Here is a 24605-nt window from a genome sequence, read left to right on the forward strand (position 1 = left end):
TTTACAAAAAATAATTTTTCAAATTCGGAACACATATTGCAGGTTTTGCTTATCTCAGCGGCCCACAATGCTGCTTCTCCTACAATTTTTGATACTATAAATTGGAATTTTTCATACTCTGTCCAAGTAAGTGGAAATATCCTTTTAAAAGAATTAATAAATACCTTAGGATTAATGTCATTCTTTTCACTCAAAAAAATAGGAAATTGACTATTTTGGAAAACACTATGTTTTGCCGTTAATGATGAAATACAACTTCTTTGAACATATGGCTCATCTTCTCCATTCGATTGGCTGTTTACTTCTCATGGTTCACCTGTATACATGCTCTGTTGTACTCGCGGACATTTTCTCTCACAGTTAGATTTCGTATTGCTACATATTTGTTCATTTTCTGTATTGCTACATATTTGTTCATTTTCTGGCTTGGCATTACTGCTTGATTGTTGCTTGTAAGATTGAGCAATGCTGATTGCAGATCGGCAGTCTCTAACACACTCATCAACAATTTTATTTTTTATCTGTTTAAATTCTTCAATAATAGTGTCTTTTAATGACTCAATTATCGGTATTTGTCTCTGTGCATTCTCGATGACAGATCACATGTTGCCATCAATTTCTACAGCCTTATTTTCTATCCACTCAGATAGATCCTCTTCTAGCTTCTTACTCTGATCTAACATGTAAGTATCTACTTTACTTAATGAAAGATCTAACTCCTTAAGACGACCAGTTAATCTCTCTATTTTTTCGATAATACTCCCATTATTTTCAGTCAAGGTGTTAACTCTTTCCAATTCGACCTCAAACTGTCCTGAAAAATTACTAACAGTTTCTTGTATCTTGGTTACACAATCAGTAATTTTAACTTCTCCCTTTTCTCGACTAAATAATCTGCATTCTATATTACCAATTTTATAATCCACATCAATTTGCTGTTGCCTAAACTTGTCCTCCCAAGCAGCGATCATTTTTGCCTGTTGCTCTGCAAATTTATTTTCTAAGGGCTGTTGTTGATCCTTAAATTTTGAATCGATGGATGCTTGCTGCTCCATTATCCTAGCATCATGCCAGATAATCTAATTTCTAATATCGCCCACTGGTGAGAGAATTTAGTATTTAAAGTTTCTTGTTGTTCAGAAAATTTAGTATTTACAGTTGCTTGTTGTTCATCTAAAGTTGCTTGTTGTTCAGCTAACTTAGTATTTAAATCACCCAACATATTTAACTTTGATAATGTAGCACTAAGTACATATGCCCCCCCCCCACCCCACGAACCATGGACCTTGCCGTTGGTGGGGAGGCTTGCGTGCCTCAGCGATACAGATGGCCATACCGTAGTTGCAACCACAATGGAAGGGTATCTGTTGAGAGGCAAGACAAACGTGTGGTTCCTGAAGAGGGGCAGCAGCCTTTTCAGTAGTTGCAAGGGCAACAGTCTGGATGATTGACTGATCTGGCCTTGTAACAATAACCAAAACGGCCTTGCTGTGTTGGTACTGCGAACGGCAAGGGGAAACTACAGCCATAATTTTTCCCGAGGACATGCAGCTTTACTGTACGATTAAATGATGATGGCGTCCTCTTGGGTAAAATATTCCGGAGGTAAAATAGTCCCCCATTCGGATCCCCGAGCGGGGACTACTCAAGAGGATGTTGTTATCAGGAGGAAGAAAACTGGTGTTCTACGGATCGGAGCGTGGAATGTCAGATCCCTTAATTGGGCAGGTAGGTTAGAAAATTTAAAAAGGGAAATGGATAGGTTAAGATTAGATATAGTGGGAATTAGTGAAGTTCGGTGGCAGGAGGAACAAGACTTTTGGTCAGGTGACTACAGGGTTATAAACACAAAATCAAATAGGGGTATTGCAGGAGTAGGTTTAATAATGAGTAGGGAAATAGGAATGCGGGTAAGCTACTACAAACAGCATAGTGAATGCATTATTGTGGCCAAGATAGATACGAAGCCCTCATCTACTACAATAGTACAAGTTTATATGCCAACTAGCTCAGCAGATGACGAAGAAATTGAAGAAATGTCTTATGAAATAAAAGAAATTATTCAATAGTGAAGGGAGGTGAAAATTTAATAGTCATGGGTGACTGGAATTCGAGTGTAGGAAAAGGGAGAGAAGGAAACGTAGTAGGTGGATATGGATTGCGGCTAAGAAATGAAAGAGGAAGCCGCTTGGTAGAATTTTGCACAGAGCACAACTTAATCATAGCTAACACTTGGTTTAAGAATCATGAAAGAAGGTTGTATACATGGAAGAACCCTGGAGATACTAATAGGTATCAGATAGATTATATAATGGTAAGACAGAGATTTAGGAACCAGGTTTTAAATTGTAAGACATTTCCAGGGGCAGATGTGGACTCTGACCACAATCTATTAGTTATGACCTATAGATTAAAACGGAAGAAACTGCAAAAAGGTGGGAATTTAAGGAGATGGGACCTGGATAAACTGAAAGAACCAGAGGTTGTACAGAGTTTCAGGGAGAGCATAAGGGAACAATTGGTAGGAATGGGGGAAAGAAATACAGTAGAAGAAGAATGGGTAGCTTTGAGGGATGAAGTAGTGACGGTAGCAGAGGATCAGGTAGGTAAAAAGACGAGGGCTAGTAGAAATCCTTGGGTAACAGAAGAAATATTGAATTTAATTGATGAAAGGAGAAAATATAAAAATGCAATAACTGAAGCAGGCAAAAAGGAACACAAATGTCTCAAAAATAAGATCGAGAGGAAGTGAGGCAATACTGACCTTACGACTTATCTTAGAAGAAAGATTAATGAAAGGCAATCCTACGTTTCTAGCATTTGTAGACTTAGAGAAAGCTTTTGACAATGTTGATTGGAATACTCTCTTTCAAATTCTAAAGGTGGCAGGGGTAAAATACAGGGAGCAAAAGGCTTTTAGCAATTTGCACAGAAACCATATGGCAGTTATAAGAGTCGAGGGACATGAAAGGGAAGCAGTGGGTGGGAAGGGAGTGAGACACTGTTGTAGCCTCTGACCAATGTTATTTAATCTGTATATTGAGCAAGCAGTAAAAGAAACAAAAGAAAAATTTGGAGTAGGTATTAAAATCCATGGAGAAGAAATAAAAACTTTGAGGTTTGCCGAGGACATTGTAATCCTGTCAGAGACAGCAAATTACTTTGAAGAGCAGTTGAACGGAATGGACAGTTTCTTGAAAGGAGGATATAAGATGAACATCAACATCAGGATAATGGAAGGTAGTCGAATTAAGTTGGGTGATGCTGAGGGAATTAGATTAGGAAATGAGACACTTAAAGTAGTAAAGGAGTTTTCGTATTTGGGGAGCAAAATAACCGATGATTGTTGAAGTAGAGAGGATATAAAATGTAGACTGGCAATGGCAAGGAAAGCGTTTCTGAAGAAGAGAAATTTGTTAACATCGAGTATATATTTAAGTGTCAGGAAGTCTTTTCTGAAAGTATTTGTATGGAGTGTAGCCATGTATGGAAGTGAAACATGGACGATAAATAGTTTGGACAAGAAGAGAATAGAAGCTTTCGAAATGTGGTGCTACACAAGAATGCTGAAGATTAGATGGGTAGATCGCATAACTAATGAGGAAGTATTGAATAGGATTGGGGAGAAGAGAAGTTTGTGGCACAACTTGACCAGAAGAAGGGATCGGTTGGTAGGACATGTTCTGAGGCATCAAGGGATCACCAATTTAGTATTGGAGGGCAGCGTGGAGGGTTAAAATTGTAGAGGGAGGCCAAGAGATGAACACACCAAGCAGATTCAGAAGGATGTAGGTTGCAGTAGGTACTGGGAGATGAAGAATCTTGCACAGGATAGAGTAGCATGAAGAGCTGCATCAAACCAGTCTCAGGACTGAAGACCACAACAACAACAACAAGAAGTACATTTATATGTCCTGAAGTGGTTTGTACAACATTCATCATGCATTCATTGCCTGCTTTCTCCTTGGAGTCAGAATTATTATCATCTAGTTCTGTAACCTTACTTTCCATTCCAGAACCAGATACACTAGGAGTAATAATTTTGTCTGCCTCTGTAAATGATTCTCCACCTACATTAACAATTGTTCTGTTAATTCCTCATGTTCAGATAATTCACTTAATTCATCACCAGATTCTGGAATGACTTTGTCAGAATCACTATGTAATCTCCTACTTCACTTGGACATGATGGAAAATCTTGTTAATTATGGTTATTACTATTACAATATTCAAACTACACTGCTCTTACTGCTACTTGACACAAGCACAATGAACATGTTGCTGTTACCAATATGGTAAAATAATGAAATCTACAGTAGCTGAATAATCACATATTTTGATTAGAGTTTACTGTTTATTGTTTATTTTGTGTTGTTGCAGCTTCCCCCACATCTGTGCCAGCAGCTTACGTTGCTGTCTCGACCGATGTTCTGCACTCGAACAGTTCTCTGACGCGTTGCGTCGCTCCGTCTGTAGATACCTCGTGTTGCGAAGTGTTGACTCCCACGTAGCAGTTGGAGAAGCGTCGAGCTCCACTCATTGTCTCGTCTGTCGTCAGTGTGTTGAATCGCCAAACAATGGGTAGTCCGGCGTCATCAGCCCTCGCGTCAACTAATGTGACGCTCATTGTAGTCGGGCCATGTATTGCAGGCGCCAACTGATTTGACGTCCTTTCCCTCCTTCTGCACTCGTCAGGAGAAGACGTGAATTGTAATGATGTGGAACAGCACCTGTAACCCTTGTAAAACACAGCTCCTCATGTAGTTAAGAAATATTCTATTGTTCGTCTGTAACTTTCTTATCGGTTTGTGTTAACTGATCAGTTGTCTATCTTTTATCTTATGCCCGGTTAGTTTTGTTGATCAGTGAAATCTTGGTTGTTAATCCTATTGTTGCGGTCATTTTTCACATCATCCTTAGTGAGGATTAATAATTGCATTTCATAATTCTGTTGTTATGCCGTTGCTACGTCAAGTTATTAACAACAGTCCAACGTAACTCCAGAGATCACTTACAGTGAAGTAACGTCCTTGTAACACGCCGTCATTTTGTTTAGTGCTGCCCAGGTTCTTCGAGGGATGTTGAAGCCAGGAACATGATAAGCTGGGTTCTTAATGAGGTGTCCATTGTTAACATTTGCTTGTTGCCATAGGCATTTCCATTCTGCTACGGTGTCCCAATTGTTCGAGGAGTGGTTCCAGAAGGGATTTTTTTACTTTAATCGTGTCGGGCCATGCAGATCAGCATCTATTGGGAGTGAGGTGTCAGCAGCAACTTTTTGCATTTCTCTCTGGATTGTTACCTGCAGAGTGAGGGAGGTTCAATGTTTGCCAGCACGGAGAGCCATGGTGTTGGGGTAGGTCTCACTGTTCTAGTCATTGTTCACAAGGTGTCATTTAGGTGAACATGTACTTTATTGATGTGCAAACTGTTGGCCTACTTTATTGATGTGCAAACTGTTGGCCCACATAGGTGCACAATATTCTGCAATGTAAATAAAATAGAAAGAAACTTCCACATGGGAAAAATATATTAAAAACAAAGATTCCAAGACTTACCAAGCGGGAAAGTGCCGGCAGACAGGCACAATGAACAAAACACACAAACACACACACAGAATTACTAGCTTTCGCAACTGATGGTTGCTTCTTCAGGAAAGAGGGAAGGAGAGGGAAAGGCGAAAGGATGTGGGTTTTAAGGGAGAGGGTATGGAGTCATTCCAATCCCGGGAGCGGAAAGACTTCCTTTAGGGGGAAAAAAGGACAGGTGTACACTCGCACACACACACACATATCCATCCGCACATACACCGACACAAGCAGACATATTTAAAGGCAAAGAGTAAGGGCAGAGAAGTAAGTCGAGGCGGAAGTACAGAGGCCTCGACTGACTTCTCTGCCCTTACTCTTTGCCTTTAAATATGTCTGCTTGTGTCTGTGTATGTGCGGATGGATATGTGTGTGTGTGGGAGTATACACCTGTCCTTTTTTCCCCCTAAGGGAAGTCTTCCCGCTCCCGGGATTGGAATGACTCCTTACCCTTTCCCTTAAAACCCACATCCTTTCGCCTTTCCCTCTCCTTCCCTCTTTCCTGAAGAAGCAACCACCGGTTGCGAAAGCTAGTAATTCTGTGTGTGTGTTTGTGTGTTTTGTTCATTGTGCCTGTCTGCCAGCGCTTTCCCGCTTGGTAAGTCTTGGAATCTTTGTTTTTAATATATTCTGCAATGTGTTAGACTAGAGCCAAGGAGGAAGTGGGAAGTGTTGTAGCATTACTTCCCCAGGTAGAGCCTGTGAGCTTCTGGATGATATTTGCTCTGTCTCTGAGTTTTTGGCTGACATCCTGCAGATGTTCTGTGAATGTTAGGCTACAGTCCAGTTTAACACCTAGGCATTTTGGTGCTTTTTCATGTCTTATATTCTGGCCTGCTATATTCAAGTGCAGTTTCCTGTCTGCTTGTTTGTTATTCAGTTGCATCACTGTGCTGACTGTTTTTGATGCATTAAGGTTCAGATACCAGGTCCTGTAGTAGTTATGAAGCTGCACCAAGTCAGAATTTAGGCGTGATTCCAATTGTTCAAATGACTTACCATGAAAAGCAATAGCCAGATCATCGGCATACTTCCATGATGCGAGTTCTGGCATATCAGAGATGCACAAATTAAACAATAAAAGAGCTAGCACAAAGCCTTGTGGCAGTCCATTATTGAGGATTTGGACTTTGCTTGTTTTTCCATGAAGATGTACTCTGTACTTCGTTGTGGACATCTTTAATAGCATGCAAAGCAATAGTGGTTATGAAATGTTTATTGAAAATGTTTCACAACATTGCACATTGCATTTGCTCTTAAAGCTGTTTCCCTATTTGCTGCTCCATATCTTCAGTTCTATCAGTCTCCTCTGTATCCAAGATTGTCTTTTTTTGTTGCCTGATGTGGCTGTCATTTTTCTAATAATTGCTTTAATGTCTGTATTACCTTGTCCAATATGATATGTCTTATAAAGCATCAGAATCAACTCTCGCTATTTATAGTTTATTTCATGGCGAAACATCTGGTGCTACCTATGGAAACAGTCAATAAGAAATTTAAATCTTGGTAGCCATACTCTCAACTAGACACAGTGCTACAATTTGAGACATAGATGTAGATAATGGGTGGAGTGAAGATAGACATCCACTCTGTAGCTGAGGCATTGAGTTGTCAACAAGCACACAAACACAACTGAAACTTGCTCATTGTTGTTTAAGTGCCTGTCGGAAACTCAGTACCTCAGCTATGCACTGGTTGGCTACCTCCACTTCTTACATTGTTTATGTCCCACGGAGGACTTCATATTAATCCAAATATAGATTATGATGTAACAGGCATGAATTATATGATTAATGTGCTTTGCATCTAAAGTGTCCTTTTGATTCAAGAGAATTAAAAACTAAGTATCACAGTTACGATTTATTGCCACTACTGTATCTTCATTCCTTTAGGGCAAAATAGATGACATATTTCAAATATTTGCAAGCTAGAGAACACCACTTTTTAAAGACATTTTTGCTAATGAGTTTGAATGCTCTCACTTGTGACACTATTCTTTTTTCTTGCCTAAATCAGTCAACTTTGTAACAAAATGCACAATTCCTTTGTCGACAAATGTATTGACAAATATTGGTGCCAGTATAACTGCTTTCATTGCATAAAATTAGCATTTATTAATCTTTTTTCTTTCTACAGGCTGTGATGATGGATGCTTTAATTTCAGTCTTCGTGGACGAAATAAAACAGAAGACAACCACTTATGCCGATGAGCCCGATCGCCCAGTTTACGATACGTCGACTGACAGTGATGGTAAGTATTACGATGAAGCCTGAAACAACTGTCAGTTTTATACCTAGTACTATTTTCATAATAAAAAACATTAGTTTGAAATATAAAAGCAACTATAATGTGAATCTTATGGTGCGAGAATTTGGTGTATTTTGTAATTTTATTTGAAGGTCATTCCCAAAGCCAGGTGAGATATTTTCAAATCTGTCTGTTCCTTTCATGGAAGATTTCCTCCCTTGGCACAGCACCTCATGTCTTTGGTTCCTTTTGAGCTCTGCTTTAACATCATCCAGCAACATCTTTCTCGGATATCCAACTGATCTTCCTTGCACATTCTTTCTGAGTAATGACTGGGAATTCAGTTTGGCTGCAACTGTTTCTCATGACCAAACCAATTCTGGCCCTCTGTACTTGTCTTTCCCTCCAGAGTCACTTCCACTTGCAGACTTCTTCTTATGTGCATTTGTGTGCAAAACTTAATGATGAAAGTAACAATTGCATGATGGGTCCCTGACAGATAACATAGGTTAATAAAACTTGTACCATACATACAGAACTGTTTGGTATAGTACAGGAGGTAACTGAATAAATATGCTATAAGACAAACAGAAATGGCACTTTTATTCAAAGACAATAATTTCACTGAAGTCACTGTAATTGTTGATGGTCCCGTGGACATTGTGAAAGGTAGGCCATGGTTCTTAATAGGGTGTGTGTGAGCACTGTGGAGCGCATTCCATCCTCTGCAACGTGTTTCCATGCTGGCCACTAGGCTGGTAAGCAGCTCTTGTGCTAGGAAGGTGTTGCATTTGTTTACCATGGGGGCATGGAGTGGCACCATTACAAGTGTGACAAAGAGTATTGGAAAACAGGAACAGACCTTTTGCACACCTATATTTGCTCATAACCATTTTGACTTTCCATTTCCTGTTAGTACACTGCTTTCAGAATCATCACACAGTATCTGAATTTTTATAATTACTAAATTGGAAAAAATTCTTTGTTTACCAGTAGTCCTATATTTTATACATCAACGATTTGTCATATGCCTTCTCCAAAACTAGCTACTATGAAGTCTTTTTACTACATGACAGTTTTTTTCTGTTATTTGTCATAGTGAAAAAAGAAGTTCAATTGTTCATCTGTTAGTCTTACATCTGTGCTGTACACTTTTTACTATTTCCCTTTTCAAATTTGGCAACTTGCACACATGTCTGCAGTCTCAGAGAGCTGAAACCACACTGCAAACAGCAGCACCAGATGGGAGTGGCGACTGGGTGGGGGTAAGGAGGAGGCTGGGGTGGGGAGGGGGAGGGATAGTATGGTAGGGGTGGCAGACAGTGAAGTGCTGCAGTCTAGGCGGAGGGCAGGAGAGAAGGTGGGGAAGAGGGAGGGAGTAAGTAGCGGGAAGGAGAGAAATAAAAGAAATTAAAAGACTGGGTGTAGCGGTGAAATGACGTCTGTGTAGTGCTGGAATGGGAACACGGAGGAGGCTGAGGCCAGGAGGGTTACGGGAACGTAGGATGTATTGCAGGGAAAGTTCCCACCTGCGCAATTCAGAAAATCTGGTGTTGGTGGGAAGGATCCATATGGCACAGGCTGTGAAGCAGTCATTGAGATGAGGGATATGAAGTTTGGCAGCATGTTCAGCAACAGGGTGGTCCACTTGTTTCTTGGCCACAGTTTGTCGGTGGCCGTTCATGCGGACAGACAGCTTCTTGGTTGTCATGCCTGCATAGAATGCAGCACAGAGGTTGCAACTTAGCTTGTAAATCACATGACTAGTTTCACAGGTAGCTCTGCCTTTGATGGGATAGGTGATGTTAGTGACCAGACTGGAGTAGCCGGTGGTAGGAGGATGTATGGGACAGGTCTTTCATCTAGGTCTATTACAGGGGTATGAGCCATGAGGTAAGGGACTGGGAGCAGGTAAGGATGGACAAATATATTGTGTAGGTTCGGTGGACGGTGGAATACCACAGTAGGAGGGGTGGGGAAGGATAGTAGGCAGAACATTTCTCATTTCAGGGCACGATGAGAGATAATCGAAACCCTGACGGAGAATGTAATTCAGTTGCTCCAGTCCCGGATGGTACTGAGTTACGAGGGGCATGCTCCTTTGTGGCCAGACTGTGGAACTTTGGGAGGTGGTGGGAGACTGGGAAGATAAGGCATGGGAGATTTGTTTTTGTACAAGGATGGGAGGATAATTGCGGTCAGTGAAGGCTTCAGTAAGACCCTCGGTATGTTTTGAGAGGGACTACTCGTCACTGCAGATGCGATGACCACGGGTGGCTAGGCTGTACGGAAGGGACTTCTTGGTACGGAATGGGTGGCAGCTAAGATTCTACAACAAATGGCTATCAAAGATGTCAGATGGTAGTTTTGTGGATCATTTCTGCTGCCCTTCTTGTAGACTGTGTGACCTGTATCTTCTTCTAATCACTGGGTACAGTTTTTTGTGTGAGGCAGCATTGGTATATTACTGTTAAAAGAGGTGCTAAGTCGACCACAAATTCATTACAGAATCTGATAGGTTTTCCATCAGGTTCTTTAGCTTATGTAATTTTAGTGGCTTCAGCTGTTTCTCAACACCACTGGCACTAATATCAATCTTACTTCTCTTTGCAGTGGTACAAGAACTGAAATGGGACATTACTCTTTGCGAAAGGACATTTGAAAATGACTTAAGAATTTCTGATTTTGCTGTGGTGCCCTTAATTTCTATTCCTGACTCCTCTGTGATTGGCTGTACACCAACTTCATTGTCACTAACAGACTTTACATATGACCAGAATTTCTTAGACCTTTACAAAAGTTCCTTCAATAATATTCTCATACGATAGTCAGTGAAGGCTTCACGCATTGTCCTCTTGACAGCCAAATGCGTATTATTTGGCCTCTCTGTCTGTCTACACTGAAGTGACAAAAGTCACGGGATACTGGTATGCATATAGACGAAATGAATCTATGAGAACAGTGCTGTAAAATTTGGCACTGAGGTGCTACGGGAGCAGACAACCGGTGCAAGTGCCTATGCTAACAGCACGACATATACCTGCAGTGCCTCCCCTGGGCTTGTGAATGTGTCGGTTGCACCCCAGGCAACTGGAAAACCGCAGCCCGGTCAGATGAGTCCCAATTTCAGTCAGTAAGAGCTGACGGTAGAGTTCGAGTGTGGTGCTGACCCCCCAAAGCCGCGGACTCAGGTTGCCAATGAGGCAAGCTGGTGGTGGCTCTATAATGGTGTTGGCTGTGTTTACACGGAATGGACTGTGTCCTCTGGTGCAGCTGAACGTGGCACAACTGGAAATAGTTGTGTTTGGCTATTTGGAGACCATTTACAGTCATTCGTGGACTTCATGTTCCTAAACAGTGATGGAATTTTTATGGATGACAGGTTGCCATGTCACTGGATAAAATGGCTCGCAGTTGGTTTGAAGAACATTCTAGCCAGTTAGAGTTAATGATCTGGCCACCCAGATCACCCGACACGAATCCCGTCGAACATTTATGAAACGTAATTGAGAGGTCAGTTTGAGCACAAAACCCTGCACCGGCAACACTTTAACAATAGTGGCAGTGTGACTCAGTGTTTCTGCTGGGGACTCCCAAGGACTTGTTGAGTCTGTGCCATCTTGAGTGGCTGCACTATCCTGGTAGAAGGAGGTCTGATGCAATGTTAGGAGGCCTGGTGCATGACTTCTGTCACCTCAGCATACGGCCCTATGCTTTATTTTGCACCTGTTACACAGTAGTCTCTGTTCTTTTAGAAGTACCTTTATAGTGTATTTTGTGGAGGGTCCCTCCTAGATGATATCGCCACCTGTTGAAAACAACTTATAAGATGAACATCAACAAGTAAAACAAAGGCAAAGGAGTGTAGTCAAATTAAATTGGGCTATATTTAGAGGACTAAATTAGAAATGAGAATTTACAAATAGGAGATGAGTTTATTATATGAGCAGAAGAATAATTCATGACAGCTGAATAGGGAGAATATAAAGTGTAGACTGGCAATAGGAAGTTAAGTATTTGTGAAAATTAGGAAATCACTACTGAAGGCATTTGTCTGGAGCAGTGTCATACAGAAGTGAAACATGGATGATAAGCAGTTGATAAGAGAGTAGGATAGATTGAATTGAATTGAATTGAATTTTATTTGATCCTGTAAGATTACATTGTGTACAGTAAATGTACGTGTAATATAGGACATGTCAAAGTGTTAACATTCCTTATGACTTATTTTTCTACACCTTTAGCTTACATTTTTACATTACTGATAATGAGTAACAATATATACAAATTTAGTGGCATAAGTATTCTGCAACACTGTAAAACTCTTTTTCAATGAGATACTCTTTAAGTTTCTTTGGAAAGTCTTAATGAAGTACACTATCTCGCAGGGTTTTGGGCAGACTTCTTAGTAGTCTGATACCAAAGTACTGGGGTCCTTTTTCTAGCATTGCCAGTCGGTGGGGTATGCTCCGTACTTCATTCTTCTTTCTTGTATTGTGGGTGTGTACACTAGCATTTGTAATCCAGTCCTCACTACCTTTTGTGATGTATATTATTGTTTTGTATATATACAACGATGAAAAAGTTAAGATATTTAAATTCTTGAAACAGTTTCTGCATGTTTCAGAGGTCTTTCTTCTTAAAGTGGTCCTAATTGTTTTTTTTTGTAATGTGAACACTCGTTTTGTCTGTTGTTTGTTTGAGTTTCCCCACACAGTCACTCCATACTGTAAGTATGGTTCGAAAAGTCCATGATACACTGTACACAGAAGGTTCTTGTCTGAATGATCACAGAGAGCTGCATCCAACCAGTCTTCAGACTGGAGATCACAACAACAACAACAACAACAACAACAACAACAACATGGCTAGTACTTTTCCAGGTTCCACTTGCTGTCAAAGCTGAAGTGGGCAGAGGCAAAGAGACAAGAGTGATGATCCTGTGCGTGATCAAAGCCTAGTACATCACTAACATGTATGTAATGCAGATATCATTCACCTGGATTCCTCTGAAAACATGTTGAAGAGAAATTATTACTTGACATATTATGCAAAATTGTCCTTTCTGTACTCTAGACCTATCACAGCAAGAAATAAAACTGTTCTGCAAATAAAATATGCTGTTATTAACTGAAGATGGCTCAGACTTCTTCAAAAATTTTGATAATTTTCTTCGTAATATGATACAGCTATCTTGGGACCAGACTTCACTTCCCTTAACTTTTGCTTGTAATTGGCTTATCTGCTATCTCTGTTCTTCAGAGAATTCCTCTTCTTTTCTGTTGCTTGCATGTTCCCTCTGTCTATCATTGCTTTCTCAATATTACTTCTGTAAGTGGTCCTGTCTTGTATAGTGTCCTTTGTACTGCCAGACTGGGTTTAGGTCTTCTCTGATTTTGTCTACTTGTCTGGTATATACATGGTTTTGATGGAGGTTCTCATAGTACATCAGTATCATCTTTGACAGTCTGCTCGAGTGCACATGTTTTATGAGGGAAGATCAGAAAGTAATAAACAATAATTTTATTACCAAAAAGTTTAATAGGTAACAAAACAAAAAAAATCATGAATGTACTGTCATCTTTTATCTACAGGGTGTCCCAAAAAGAATGACCCGATTTTAAAGAGAATTATTTATTTGGAAGAAGGGCTTAACACCAACAAATAGATTACTCAGAAAAGACAAAAGTTTATAAAAATCCATCATAAATGTTCAATATATCCTACATTGGCTGCACGGACAACATCTAGCCGATAGCCGAATTCATTCCAAACTGAGTGTAAGGTGTTTTCTGTCATTGAAACTACAGCAGCTGATATTCTGATTTTTAGTTCATCAATGTCACGAGGTAAGGGAGGAACGTAAAAAACATTGTTCAACATATCTCCACAGAAAGAAATCACTTGGTCTAAAGTAAGGGGACCTAGGAGGCCAAGAGTGTAAAGCCTGGTCTCGCAGTCCTGTACGCCCTATCCAACGTAGAGGCACGTTGGCATTGAGGAAACTGGGCACGTTGTTGTGCCAGTGTGGTGGTGCTCCATCTTGCTGATAGATTAAATTGTCAGAGTCAAGTTGTGGGAATAACCAGTTCCGTAGCATTGCAAGCTGTGATTGTTGTGTTAGGGTTTCTCCCTCAAAAAAGTAGGGTCCATAAACCTTGCTTTGCGAAACAGCACAAAAAACATTCACTTTTGGTGAATCACATTCATGTTCAATTGTTGCATGATGATTTTCGAGCCCCCGTATACACATATTATCACGGTGAACCTTACCACTAATATGGAAAGCTGCCTCATCACTGAATATCAACCGTGGCATAAAAGTGTGATCTTTCATGTCCTCTAGAATACCATTGCTAAAGTCCACTTGCTTCACTTTGTCAGTAACCCGAAGGGTTGGTACGGTTTGAGGGCTAAACGATGCCATAATACACGCCACACTGTCATGCGTGGTAATGCAAACTCTCAGCTAGCGTGACACGTAGACTTGCGGGGGCTCCACTGAAATGCTCATTGGATTTGTTCCATTGTTTGTTCAGGAACGCATGGCCAGCCAGGACTTTTGCCATTACAGAGGCACCCTGTTTCTTCAAACTGTTTATACTACCGTTGAATATTCTTTGGTGATCGAATATGAAATGCTCGCTGAACTGTGATCGCTGATTAAGTATGATAAATTAAACACAGTAACACAATACGCGTTCTGTTGCGCGGATGCCACATTGCGTGAGACTGGCTGCAAGCTCCAGCTCAGTGCTCGTAGCAACATCTAGCAGATTTTTTCTGAAACTCTAGACCATGCCGGTTACATAAAGCGCTGTTTCAGTTACCTAGTGACATTTCTCTCAATATTATTACAAGTTAAAATCGAGTCATACTTTTTGGGACACCATGCACTTTTCTACACAATCATCAACATTCTCAACACATTTCTTCCCTCGTGGTACCAATTTCAATACATCCTGCTTGTAGAAGTCCATTTCGTGGAGTATAGCCATCTGCCGACTACTGATTTCACTTCCACATCTGTTACAAAGCGTTGGATGCCCAGGAACTTCTTCGTGGGACTAACAGATGAAATTTATGATGGTGCGAGATCTGAACTGTATGGTGGATGCTGGAGCACCTCACACTCAAATTTGACAGTTTTTTCATTAACAGGTGCAGTAACATGGGGATGAGCATTGTAATGAAGAAGTCTGACCTGTCAGCATTAATGTTGTGGTGTTTCTCATGAAGGGCATGACACAACTTAACCAAAGATTTAATGTGGGCTGCAGCATTCACAGGGATCCCATGTTCAGCAAAGTCCACCAATAACACACCATGCATGTCCAAGAACACTGTCACAAGCACTTCCGTAGCAGACTGAGTCACTTTGAATTTTTTTCATACTTGGGAACTTGCATCTTTCCACTCCATAGAGACCTGCTTGGTTTTGGACATGAAGTGGTACACCCATGATTCGACACCAATGTCGAATCCTTTCAGAAAGTCATTTTCTTCTGTGTGTTAAGTGATCTAAGCTTGTCATCATTTGCTGGCCTCGTAGTTTTCTATCAGATTCTTAGGCATCCAGCAGCAACTAACTTTATGAAATTTCAACCTGTCTTTGGACAATATCATACACCACTCCATGAGAAATGCTGAACTGCTGCGATAAGGTTTTCAGTTGCAGTCGCTGGTCATCTAAAATTGCTGCCTCAGTGGCTTTGACATTCTGTGGGGTTGCAGCTGTTACTGCCCGCCCGGAGCATGGTGCATGAATAAGGTTCACACAGCCCTTGTGGAAGGATGTGGACAAGCTGAGGACATGGCTATGGTCCAACAGTCATCCCCCTACATATCATGCATGTACCCATGAATTTGCTTGGTTTATGCTTTTTGGCCCACAAATATCAAACTACACTTGCGTCATGTTTGTTTAGTAGTTCAGGCTTCTCTCACTAGAGCTACACATAAAAGCAAAATACCCTCTTTATTGCAGACTTCAAACTAAATCCTCAAGAAATTTCAACAGTCCAGCTGCCGTACCAGGAGAGAAACAAATTATTGTGCATTTCCAATGCTCACTTGTATATGGCTGTAGAACTTCATGCTTTGTTTCTCAGGGGTTCAATGTGTGGATACACTGCATTCTGACAGCCACCATGCTTCTTCATGTGTGTTCTGCGTAAGGTCTACTGTGCCGTCTTTGTGAGATTTCTGTGGAGGCCCCACCAGCTGTTTGCTAACCCAGGCATGTGTCAATGGCCGTGCGGTCTAACGCACGGCTTTCCAGGTGGGAAGGAGCGCCTGGTTCCCAGCACGAATCTGACCTTGTGTCGAGGTCCGGTTAGCCGGCCAGTCTGTGGATGGTTTTTAGGTGGTTTTCCATCTGCATCGGCAAATGCAGGCTGGTTCCCCTTATTCCGCCTCAGCTACACTATGTCGGCGATTGCTGCGCAAACAAGTTCTCCACGTACAAGTACACCACCATTACTCTATCACGCAAACATAGGTGTTACATTCATCTTTTGTGAGATGTTCCCTGGGGGGTCCACCAGGGGCCGAACTGCACAATAACCCTGGGTTCGGTGTGGGGTAGCAAAGGGGTGAAGTGGACTGCGGCAGTCATCGTGGGGTTGCGAACCACTGCGGCTGCAGTGGGGACGGAGCCTCTCCGTTGTTTCTAGGTCCTCGGTTAACATAACATAACATAAGACCCTTCCATGTACATCTCTTCTGTAATGGTTTATGAAATGAGTGGATGTGATCATCAGATGGTAATTTATGCAGAATTCTGCTAGTCTCACACCATTCTTGCTGGTGATAAGGTACTCTGGAATGTTGCCTGTGGTATTTTGTTTGTATTGTTCATGTCCAAGATTAATGTTGAAGCCTTCCCAAATTTTTACATGACTTTCGGGATTCTCCCTACTGTATGTTGCAGTAGTCATCCACTTCTTTTGAATATTCACTAATGTCTCTGTTAAGAAGTAGCACATTGATTAATGTGTTTCATTTTGTATTCATCGCAGTACATCCAAGTCTGACACTAACCATACTTAATGGTTACTGATTCTGTTGTATACCATTGCTCCATTGGACCGTGCTAATATTTCGAACAAAATTTCTTCACTTCTTATATATGATGGAGAGGCCAATATAAAACAAAACTCAACAGGATTTCAAATTGTCACGGGTGACACTCTAAATATCCTGATTTGCATCAATATTATGCTACTCGTGGTCTTGCGGTATCGTTCTCGTTTCCCACGCATGGGGTCCCGTGTTTGCTTCCCTGCGAGGTCAAGGATTTTCCGTACCTCGACATGACTGGGTGTTGTTGTGTCATCTTTATCATCATCATTCATTCTCATTCCAGTCGGAGGAAGGCAATGGCAAACCACATTCGCTAGGACCTTGCCTAGTGTGGCGGTGTGAATCTCCCGCATCATCCCCTATGCTCCTCGGATTGTGGGACCTCGTCATCATATGCTATTCACCATATAGCAGAGATGCTGAGTCACAGATAGGCACAACAAGTAGCTTTTGGCCAACAAGGCCTTTCTCAAAAATTGACAACACACACACACACACACACACACACACACACACACACACATACACACACACTATTGACTGCAGCTTGATTGTATTGATCCTCAAGTGAAGATTGACATCATTCAAAAGCAGTATACCTTCCATGGCTGTACCTGTGCTTTCAAGCCCTTTGAAATCACCAGATAAACAAGTTATTTGCCCTCAGGTATGTACAGTGCTCCAAACAATTCTTTCGCAATGATCACTGCAAGAACCTAACAATAATACAGGTATTTCTCTCTCACTGGAAAAGAAAAAAATCTTTCAGATGACATTCGACCTGGTCAGATGTTTGTTTACCAGGTTTTGATGCTATTACAAGCACGTTTGGGGCTTCAAAAAGAAATTTTTGAGTTCTCGGTACAAACTCATCGTTACTTTCTTTTACAGCTATGGAAAGTCAGGTGCAGCCGTGGAACTTATATGTTGGAAGAACTTTGTGAGAAGATTTTCAGATCTAGTTCTGTAGAATGATTATGATTTCACTCTCCACTTGGGAAACAATGCATCCAAGCTGCAGTCACTAGTACTTGATCAATTCTCTTCACCAAGGCGTACCAATATACTGAAATATGCCTGATAGAAATCAGGCTATTTAGGGGATCACCAGTGACAATTTGAAATCCTGCAGAGTATATTAGGTGAAGAAATGTTGTTCAGTTTACGCGTGTGGTGTAAACAATTTTATGTTTTAACCATTTCCTCATAGATTATCATTATTCGCATAATTTTCTACCGTAATATGAGTTAATTGCTATTTTAAATTAACAGGTTACATGTGTGTGAAAAGGTAAACAAAAAAAGAAAAAGAAGATAAACATAAATATAAAACAACAATTTAAAACATAAAAGAAATATAAGTAATTAGAATAGTAATGAATGTTAAGATATTTTATTTAGCTGTGTTGAAAATATTCCAACAGCATATTGCATACAGCTTATTTTTCGAAAGGGTATTTCAGAAGACAGCTTTATTACTCAGGGATGTATGTGGCTCAAAAGCTTCTTTAATGGATGTTGTAACACAAATTCTCATTTTTCAAAATTTGTTAATGGTGGAAGGGCATTTTGCAAAATTTGAAATTATTACAGAAGTTGATTATATAGTTTTCAAGTACATTGATTACACATCAACTTGTATTTGAAAAAAACATTTTATGTATCATTATTTTTAAGATATCCTTCTGAACCTAAAATGCCAAATTACCTTTTCGGACGAGGTTTATCCCTTAAAAATGAAATTGGGCACAAACAGAAAAGTATGTGTTGCTCTAATTTGCCCCTCTACGCACCGTACAAGTTTCATCAAGATCATTTATTGGCACTTGAGTCGCTGGATAAAGTGTATTGGTCAGCAGTAGAGTAAGCAGTGAGCCGCACCACTGGGTGAACAGACACTGGTCGCTAGCCACTGAGTCTCTTGGGTTTAGGTGTGCGTAACCCTCATTTGGTTACAGAAAGCAGGGCCACCTCTTTCGTCATTTCCACCATAAATAAAAACAATAATAATAATAATAATAATAATAATAATAAATTAATTGTGTCATGATTTGGCAGAAGGACAAAGACTGTCAAAAGCTGATTATTTAGTCTACAAAGAGCAGCAGCATGGATGCTGAGGTTTTCTTACAATTATATTATTGAATTATGGCAACAGAAGGCACTTTAATGGACCAATTGCAGAACATTCAAAAGTAAGAGATTTCAGGTCACTAGACCTTAGTTAAAAGAAAAAGAAAAGAGGTCATAAAACCACTCGAGGCCCTCAGATCTTCTGCATTGTGCTTATTGAATAAAATGCACTTTGGCTTATGCACATTTATTCTATCTTATAACCGTAGAAAAATCATTGATTATATTCATGAAAACGTGTTTATGGGTTACTGGATAATGGCAGGAGACTGCCTAAATGATAATGCGAAACAGTGTGCATTGTGATTATCTATAAGCACATATTGTATTGTTCTTACCTATATTATTATATAATTCCATAATTATTATTAAAGTAACGTTAATCTTCAGTTATATAAACTACTTTATCCACACGAAAAATGAAAAAAGTAAGTGTAAGAATTTGAACCTGTGATGTCCCGATTATTACGTAATCACTCTAATTGCCGAGCCAACTCACCATTCGAAACAGATAAAGTACTTTAACATAACAACTGTTTCTCAAAAGCATTATCACCACATTAAGTGACAGGATTGAGCTGCATTGGCCAACAAGTTGTCTGTCGAATACCTGAACCACTTCCTTTTGACTCCAGCCACTTTGTTGATGAGCCCTACCTGATGACAAACAGGCTATTTGTGACTATGTCATTGATTATTGATCTTGTGGAGGAAGGATATTTTATGGCATTGGAGGCTGGGGCACAAAGACCATGTAAAAGTCACCAGTCTTTGCGAGTCAGCCAAGCTGTCACGATGTTCCTGAGCACAGTGTGCAACAGATATAAATCGATAAAGCTATACTGGAGAATCCAGGGGTGTGAATCCTTTGTTTAATCAGGGTGAAACAAGACAAAGTAGCATGGCAAAACAAAAAACAAAAATTGCTGGAGGTGGGCTTCAATCCATATCCTCTTGTTGAGCAGTCTCTTACTGGTCTGTTGTTTATTTCTCTGAATTATGATGTCACCATAAGTACTGTGATATTCAGGCATTTCTCACTGTTCTACTCTTGTATGAAATACTAGGAACAACATGAGCAAATTTTTGTGTGCATTTTTAGATGGTTCATTCTGTTAATAAGGCATAATTCTGTTAGTTACACACACTGTTATCGGTGACCATTACTTTTATCAGCAGTGTTGTACAGTGTGTAGTGATACTGCCTTGTGCATAATGCGACAGGTAATTTGAATTTCAGGTACTGTCACTTCTTGTACTGTCAAATGTACATACCTGCTGAATAATGTCTGCTCTGAGTAATCTTCTTCTTCTCTATCACTTTTACATTCCATAAAAAATATTTTATCATTGTAAAATTGTGTAGTTTGGTGTTACTGATGTAAATACAGCAGTATTGCTTTTCCTGTTTCAATTTTTAACAGATACACAGGTTCCATTAACTACAGTGAATCGGCGAGAACTTCCTCAGTCGTGTTTGAGCAACAAATTGAGCAAGCTAACTCTTGCAACATTTGACGAAGATGGTAATTATTAATTTAGCATGAAAACTTTTTGAAAATATTATTTTAAAAACTTACCAGTTTAGTTCTTTGGATTGTTCAGCCTCACAACTGATACTTCAAATCTTAGTCAGTAGATGTTACTATATTGCTTAAAACTGAAGGGCAGAAGATGTATGGACTTCGTTTCAATCAAAGCTTGTATTCAATTAATTTTTTTTTTTTTTTTTTATTTCACATTTTGCAGGACGCTGTATTGGTCAGATGGGCTCTTGGTCTTTCAGTTATTAGACTCCCAGTATTTACAGGCACCCTTTTCTTCTCAAATATGTGGTGTAGCTGAACAATCATCCTGTGTAAAGTAAGTATCTTGCATGAAATCAAACCATTAACTCTATTCTGATTGTGTTATGAGAAATAAATTTTTAAAAGTCATTTGTTAATTACATTTCATTCTGTTCCATCTGCAGTTTTATTCACAACAATATTTTCATGCTGCATAATGTGTGATGGTAGATGGGTGTATGGGGTGGGGGAGGGGGGGGAAGACATTCATTTTCACGTATATGAGTAACAAATTTATATTATGGTCATACTGTCCGCTTTATTGTCAATTAAGTTGAAAGTTAAATTCATATAGCAACTGAGGATTTATTTAGGAAAATGGAAAACTTGATATTTGTAATTATAGTGTCTGGTATCTGTTTCTGCTGCAATGTTTGCCTTTAAATATAAGTGTGTTGAGATTCCAGTTTGTTGTCTTCTCTTTGCTCTGAATGGCTGCAACTGTAGCAGAATACTCTTTGGACTTCATTTCTGATACAGTGTTGCTATGCTGGAATCGAGAAAACTTTAGAAATATTCAGCTTTATACTAATGAATACAAAGCTTTTCTTCTGTGACAAATATTATATATTATCTTCCAAATACAATATCTTCATCCAGTTCAATACTTTATGAACACAAGGAACAACACATAAGTATGTGTGTTGAGCCCTGGCATTACAAAAAGAATGGCATTTTAGACATTTCCAGTGACTTTCTCTGTTCATGATCTGCATTGTGAAAGTGTATGCTTCTACTAGGTGGTATACCGTACTACTACAAACCTGTGATGATGACTCCAGGAGAAAACAGAAAGCCTGCACAGTTACTGCAATGCACAGTAATCCTGCAGTTCCCGCCTTGAAGACTTGTGAAGTCCATCTGTATATACATCACATGCAAAACAGTAGACAAATTGTCCAAACAGCTTCCAATTTTTTAACCACTAAATTATTATATGGTTTAAGTATTAATCAGTTAGGTTAATATAGAGCTGTACATCACTCTACCATTGCGATACAGTGCATCACAGTGCTGAAGTCCTAATAAGAGGCCACATAGGGTAGTGGCGTTTTGTTTGTGGAAAATTAGGATTTCATTAGGAAAAATAAAAATTAGGAAAAATAAAAATGATTTGATAAAAAACTTGTTTCCTCTCTTGAGAATGTTAGAATGTTTGTGATCTGCTAAAAGGCAATTCCTGTAATTGCAGTTGTAGGTTGTCCTAGTCTAAAAATTTGTGAAGAGATTGGTTATCGTTGTGTGTGTTCATTTACACAGCCTGTACAGTGGGGCTCGGATTGTCTCCACAACACGCGTATCTAGAATATTTTAGCACCGAACAAAAGACTCACCAGTCATTGTTAATACTGACAGAAAATGAATATTGCATGTGATTTAGTCACTTGTTAACTCAGTTTTTTTGTATGATCTTGAAAGTATTTATCTTTATATACTGTATCTTATTTTTCTCAGATTACACGGGTTCATATGTGCTACAGCTACTTCTGCTGGATACCGGGCCACACGGGAATCCAGGCAGAAGATCAAATAACTGAGGAGGCTGCAGGGAAGATGACAAGACAATCCTGGGGGTCCGGCTTCTCTTTGCTGAGCTGAGACAGAGAGCCGCACAGGAGTGGCTGTGGCTGGCAGTGAGGGGCAATAAATGAGATGATCACCATGCCATGCTGTACCTCCTGTCAGTCACTCTGGCAGGATGAAGTCATTCCAACCCTTTCTCCAAATAGGACATCATGTTCTTAATCTGTGGCATAGGAATCAGTGTACTCCTCATTTTCACTGTGATCACTTATGTAGGAACCTCCCCTTTATTCTGTATGATGATGAGACGAGTGTGATAAAATCTCATGTAGTGTGTACATTTGAGACTAAGCTTTTATGAAGAAAGTTCGCATTTTATGTTCATCTGTGACTGATTTGTCTTTAGTTATTTCGTGCATCTTCAGTGATTTGATACATGTACTAACATATGCCACATAAAAAGCAGAAATTGTATGTATGAGAGGATATAGGGGAGGGGTTGGGCAGATAAGTAGGGCAAATGTATTGTGAGAAAGGTCCCCCGTTGGAGGGGGGGGAAGGGGGGGGGGGAGGATTGCAGTCCGCCACATGGGCAGGCACTAAACATAAGCTGAAAAATTGTTCTTGTTAGATAGTGAAGACCACCAAAACTCTACTAAGTGCATCAGCTGCATTATTGGTTTCTTATTTAATGAAGTGACATGTGGTGTTACAGTATACATGGATGTTATAACAGAAAGAAAAATAAACATGAGCTCAGAATATGCAGGAAACCCCTACACATTAGCATAATTATCCACAACCAATATACTTACCCAGTAAAAAAAAGGCCAGCTTCAGGTACTTACTACACAGAATGAACAGAATACCTGTGAATAAAAGTGATTAAATGGAAGGACTAAACACAGTAGAATGGCTATAATATGAAGACGATAGATAAAATAACAACATGTAGTGATGAAACACACACCTCAGGGACTCAGCATAGCATAAAGAACTAATGGCACAATACAGAACAAACTTGAAACGTGAACCATTAACACTTATAAATATAGCCAATCTGGTATCTACCAATTAACAAGCAATTGCTGTCAATCTGTGTACCTGGGCCACTTGTATAGGAATTTACAAGAATAGTAAAAAGTAATAGTTACCACTCAACATTTATAGACCTCCAAATGCCCTAGGATCACCACACAACAATCATAGAAACATATTTGAAAATTCTTGAAACTAGCAATAGCTGGAACCAGTAATCAACACCGGAAGAGAAATATCATATCCAAAAATCAATAGCCCAAGAAAAAAAAAAAGAACTAAATGAATATACATCACTCCACAATAAAATTCAGTTTGTCACTATCAATATCTGTATAAGTAACACCTCCTCCCCCCTCCCCTTACACACACACACACACACACACACACACACACACACACACACACACACACACACACACTATGCAGTTGCAATAAAATATTATACAATCACTGAAAATCTTGTGTTTTGTGACAAAGTAGACGAAAATGCATGTGTAATCATCAAAACTTCCATTAACCAATGAAATCAACACACCAAAAATGATGGAAAACAAGACTATAGATTAAAAAATTGCAAGTCATGTGGTAAATAACTCAGTTTTGAGTCTGAAATGGATGAAAAGCAGAAGATAGAAATCATTTTGTTGTCTGCAGGATGACCGGCTGTAAAATGGATAGTACACTAGTGTCCAAAATTTAAGCAATGGATAGAAATTTTGCAAGTTTGCATTTAATTTTCCACAAAACATTATAAGTAGGTGATAATGAAGTAGAAACAATGTAAAGAACATATATAAACAACTGCAAAATGCTTACCAGTAGACGAAAATGTTCTTCGTTTCTTCCAACTTAACAGGTTTGCACACACATTCTGACAACAGGCTAATGTACTCAATATGGGTTGTGACCACCTCTGGTGATATAACAGGCCTGACAGTGATGGAGCATGCTGTAAATAATGTCATCAGTGTCATGTTGAGGCAATAATGTCCATTATTCCTGTGGAGCTGTTCACAAGGCCTGGAGAGTGGTTGGTGGATGTTGACGTGATGCAACTGGTCTCCCTAATGCATCACAGACATGCAAACAAGAAGAGTGAGTAGATCACACCATGTGTGCAGTATCTTCGGTCTCTAAGGA

At 39.7% G+C, this 24605-nt stretch overlaps 1 protein-coding gene across 4 annotated transcripts in view; it reads left to right on the forward strand.

The window, feature by feature from the left end:
- The window catches only part of LOC126322565 (putative FERM domain-containing protein FRMD8P1), a 327086-nt gene extending 303898 nt beyond the window's left edge, over nucleotides 1-23188 (forward strand). For all 4 annotated transcript variants that reach the window (XM_049994510.1, XM_049994465.1, XM_049994577.1 and 1 more), the window contains 4 exons: nucleotides 7725-7839; nucleotides 20478-20579; nucleotides 20803-20916; nucleotides 22356-23188. In XM_049994510.1, coding sequence (XP_049850467.1) covers nucleotides 7725-7839; nucleotides 20478-20579; nucleotides 20803-20846 — 261 coding nt within the window. In that variant the 3' untranslated portion in view covers nucleotides 20847-20916; nucleotides 22356-23188. The remainder of the gene's footprint in view (nucleotides 1-7724; nucleotides 7840-20477; nucleotides 20580-20802; nucleotides 20917-22355) is intronic.
- Nucleotides 23189-24605: the final 1417 nt, after the last annotated feature.

Source organism: Schistocerca gregaria, chromosome 1, assembly GCF_023897955.1.
Source record: "Schistocerca gregaria isolate iqSchGreg1 chromosome 1, iqSchGreg1.2, whole genome shotgun sequence".
NCBI lineage: Eukaryota > Metazoa > Arthropoda > Insecta > Orthoptera > Acrididae > Schistocerca > Schistocerca gregaria.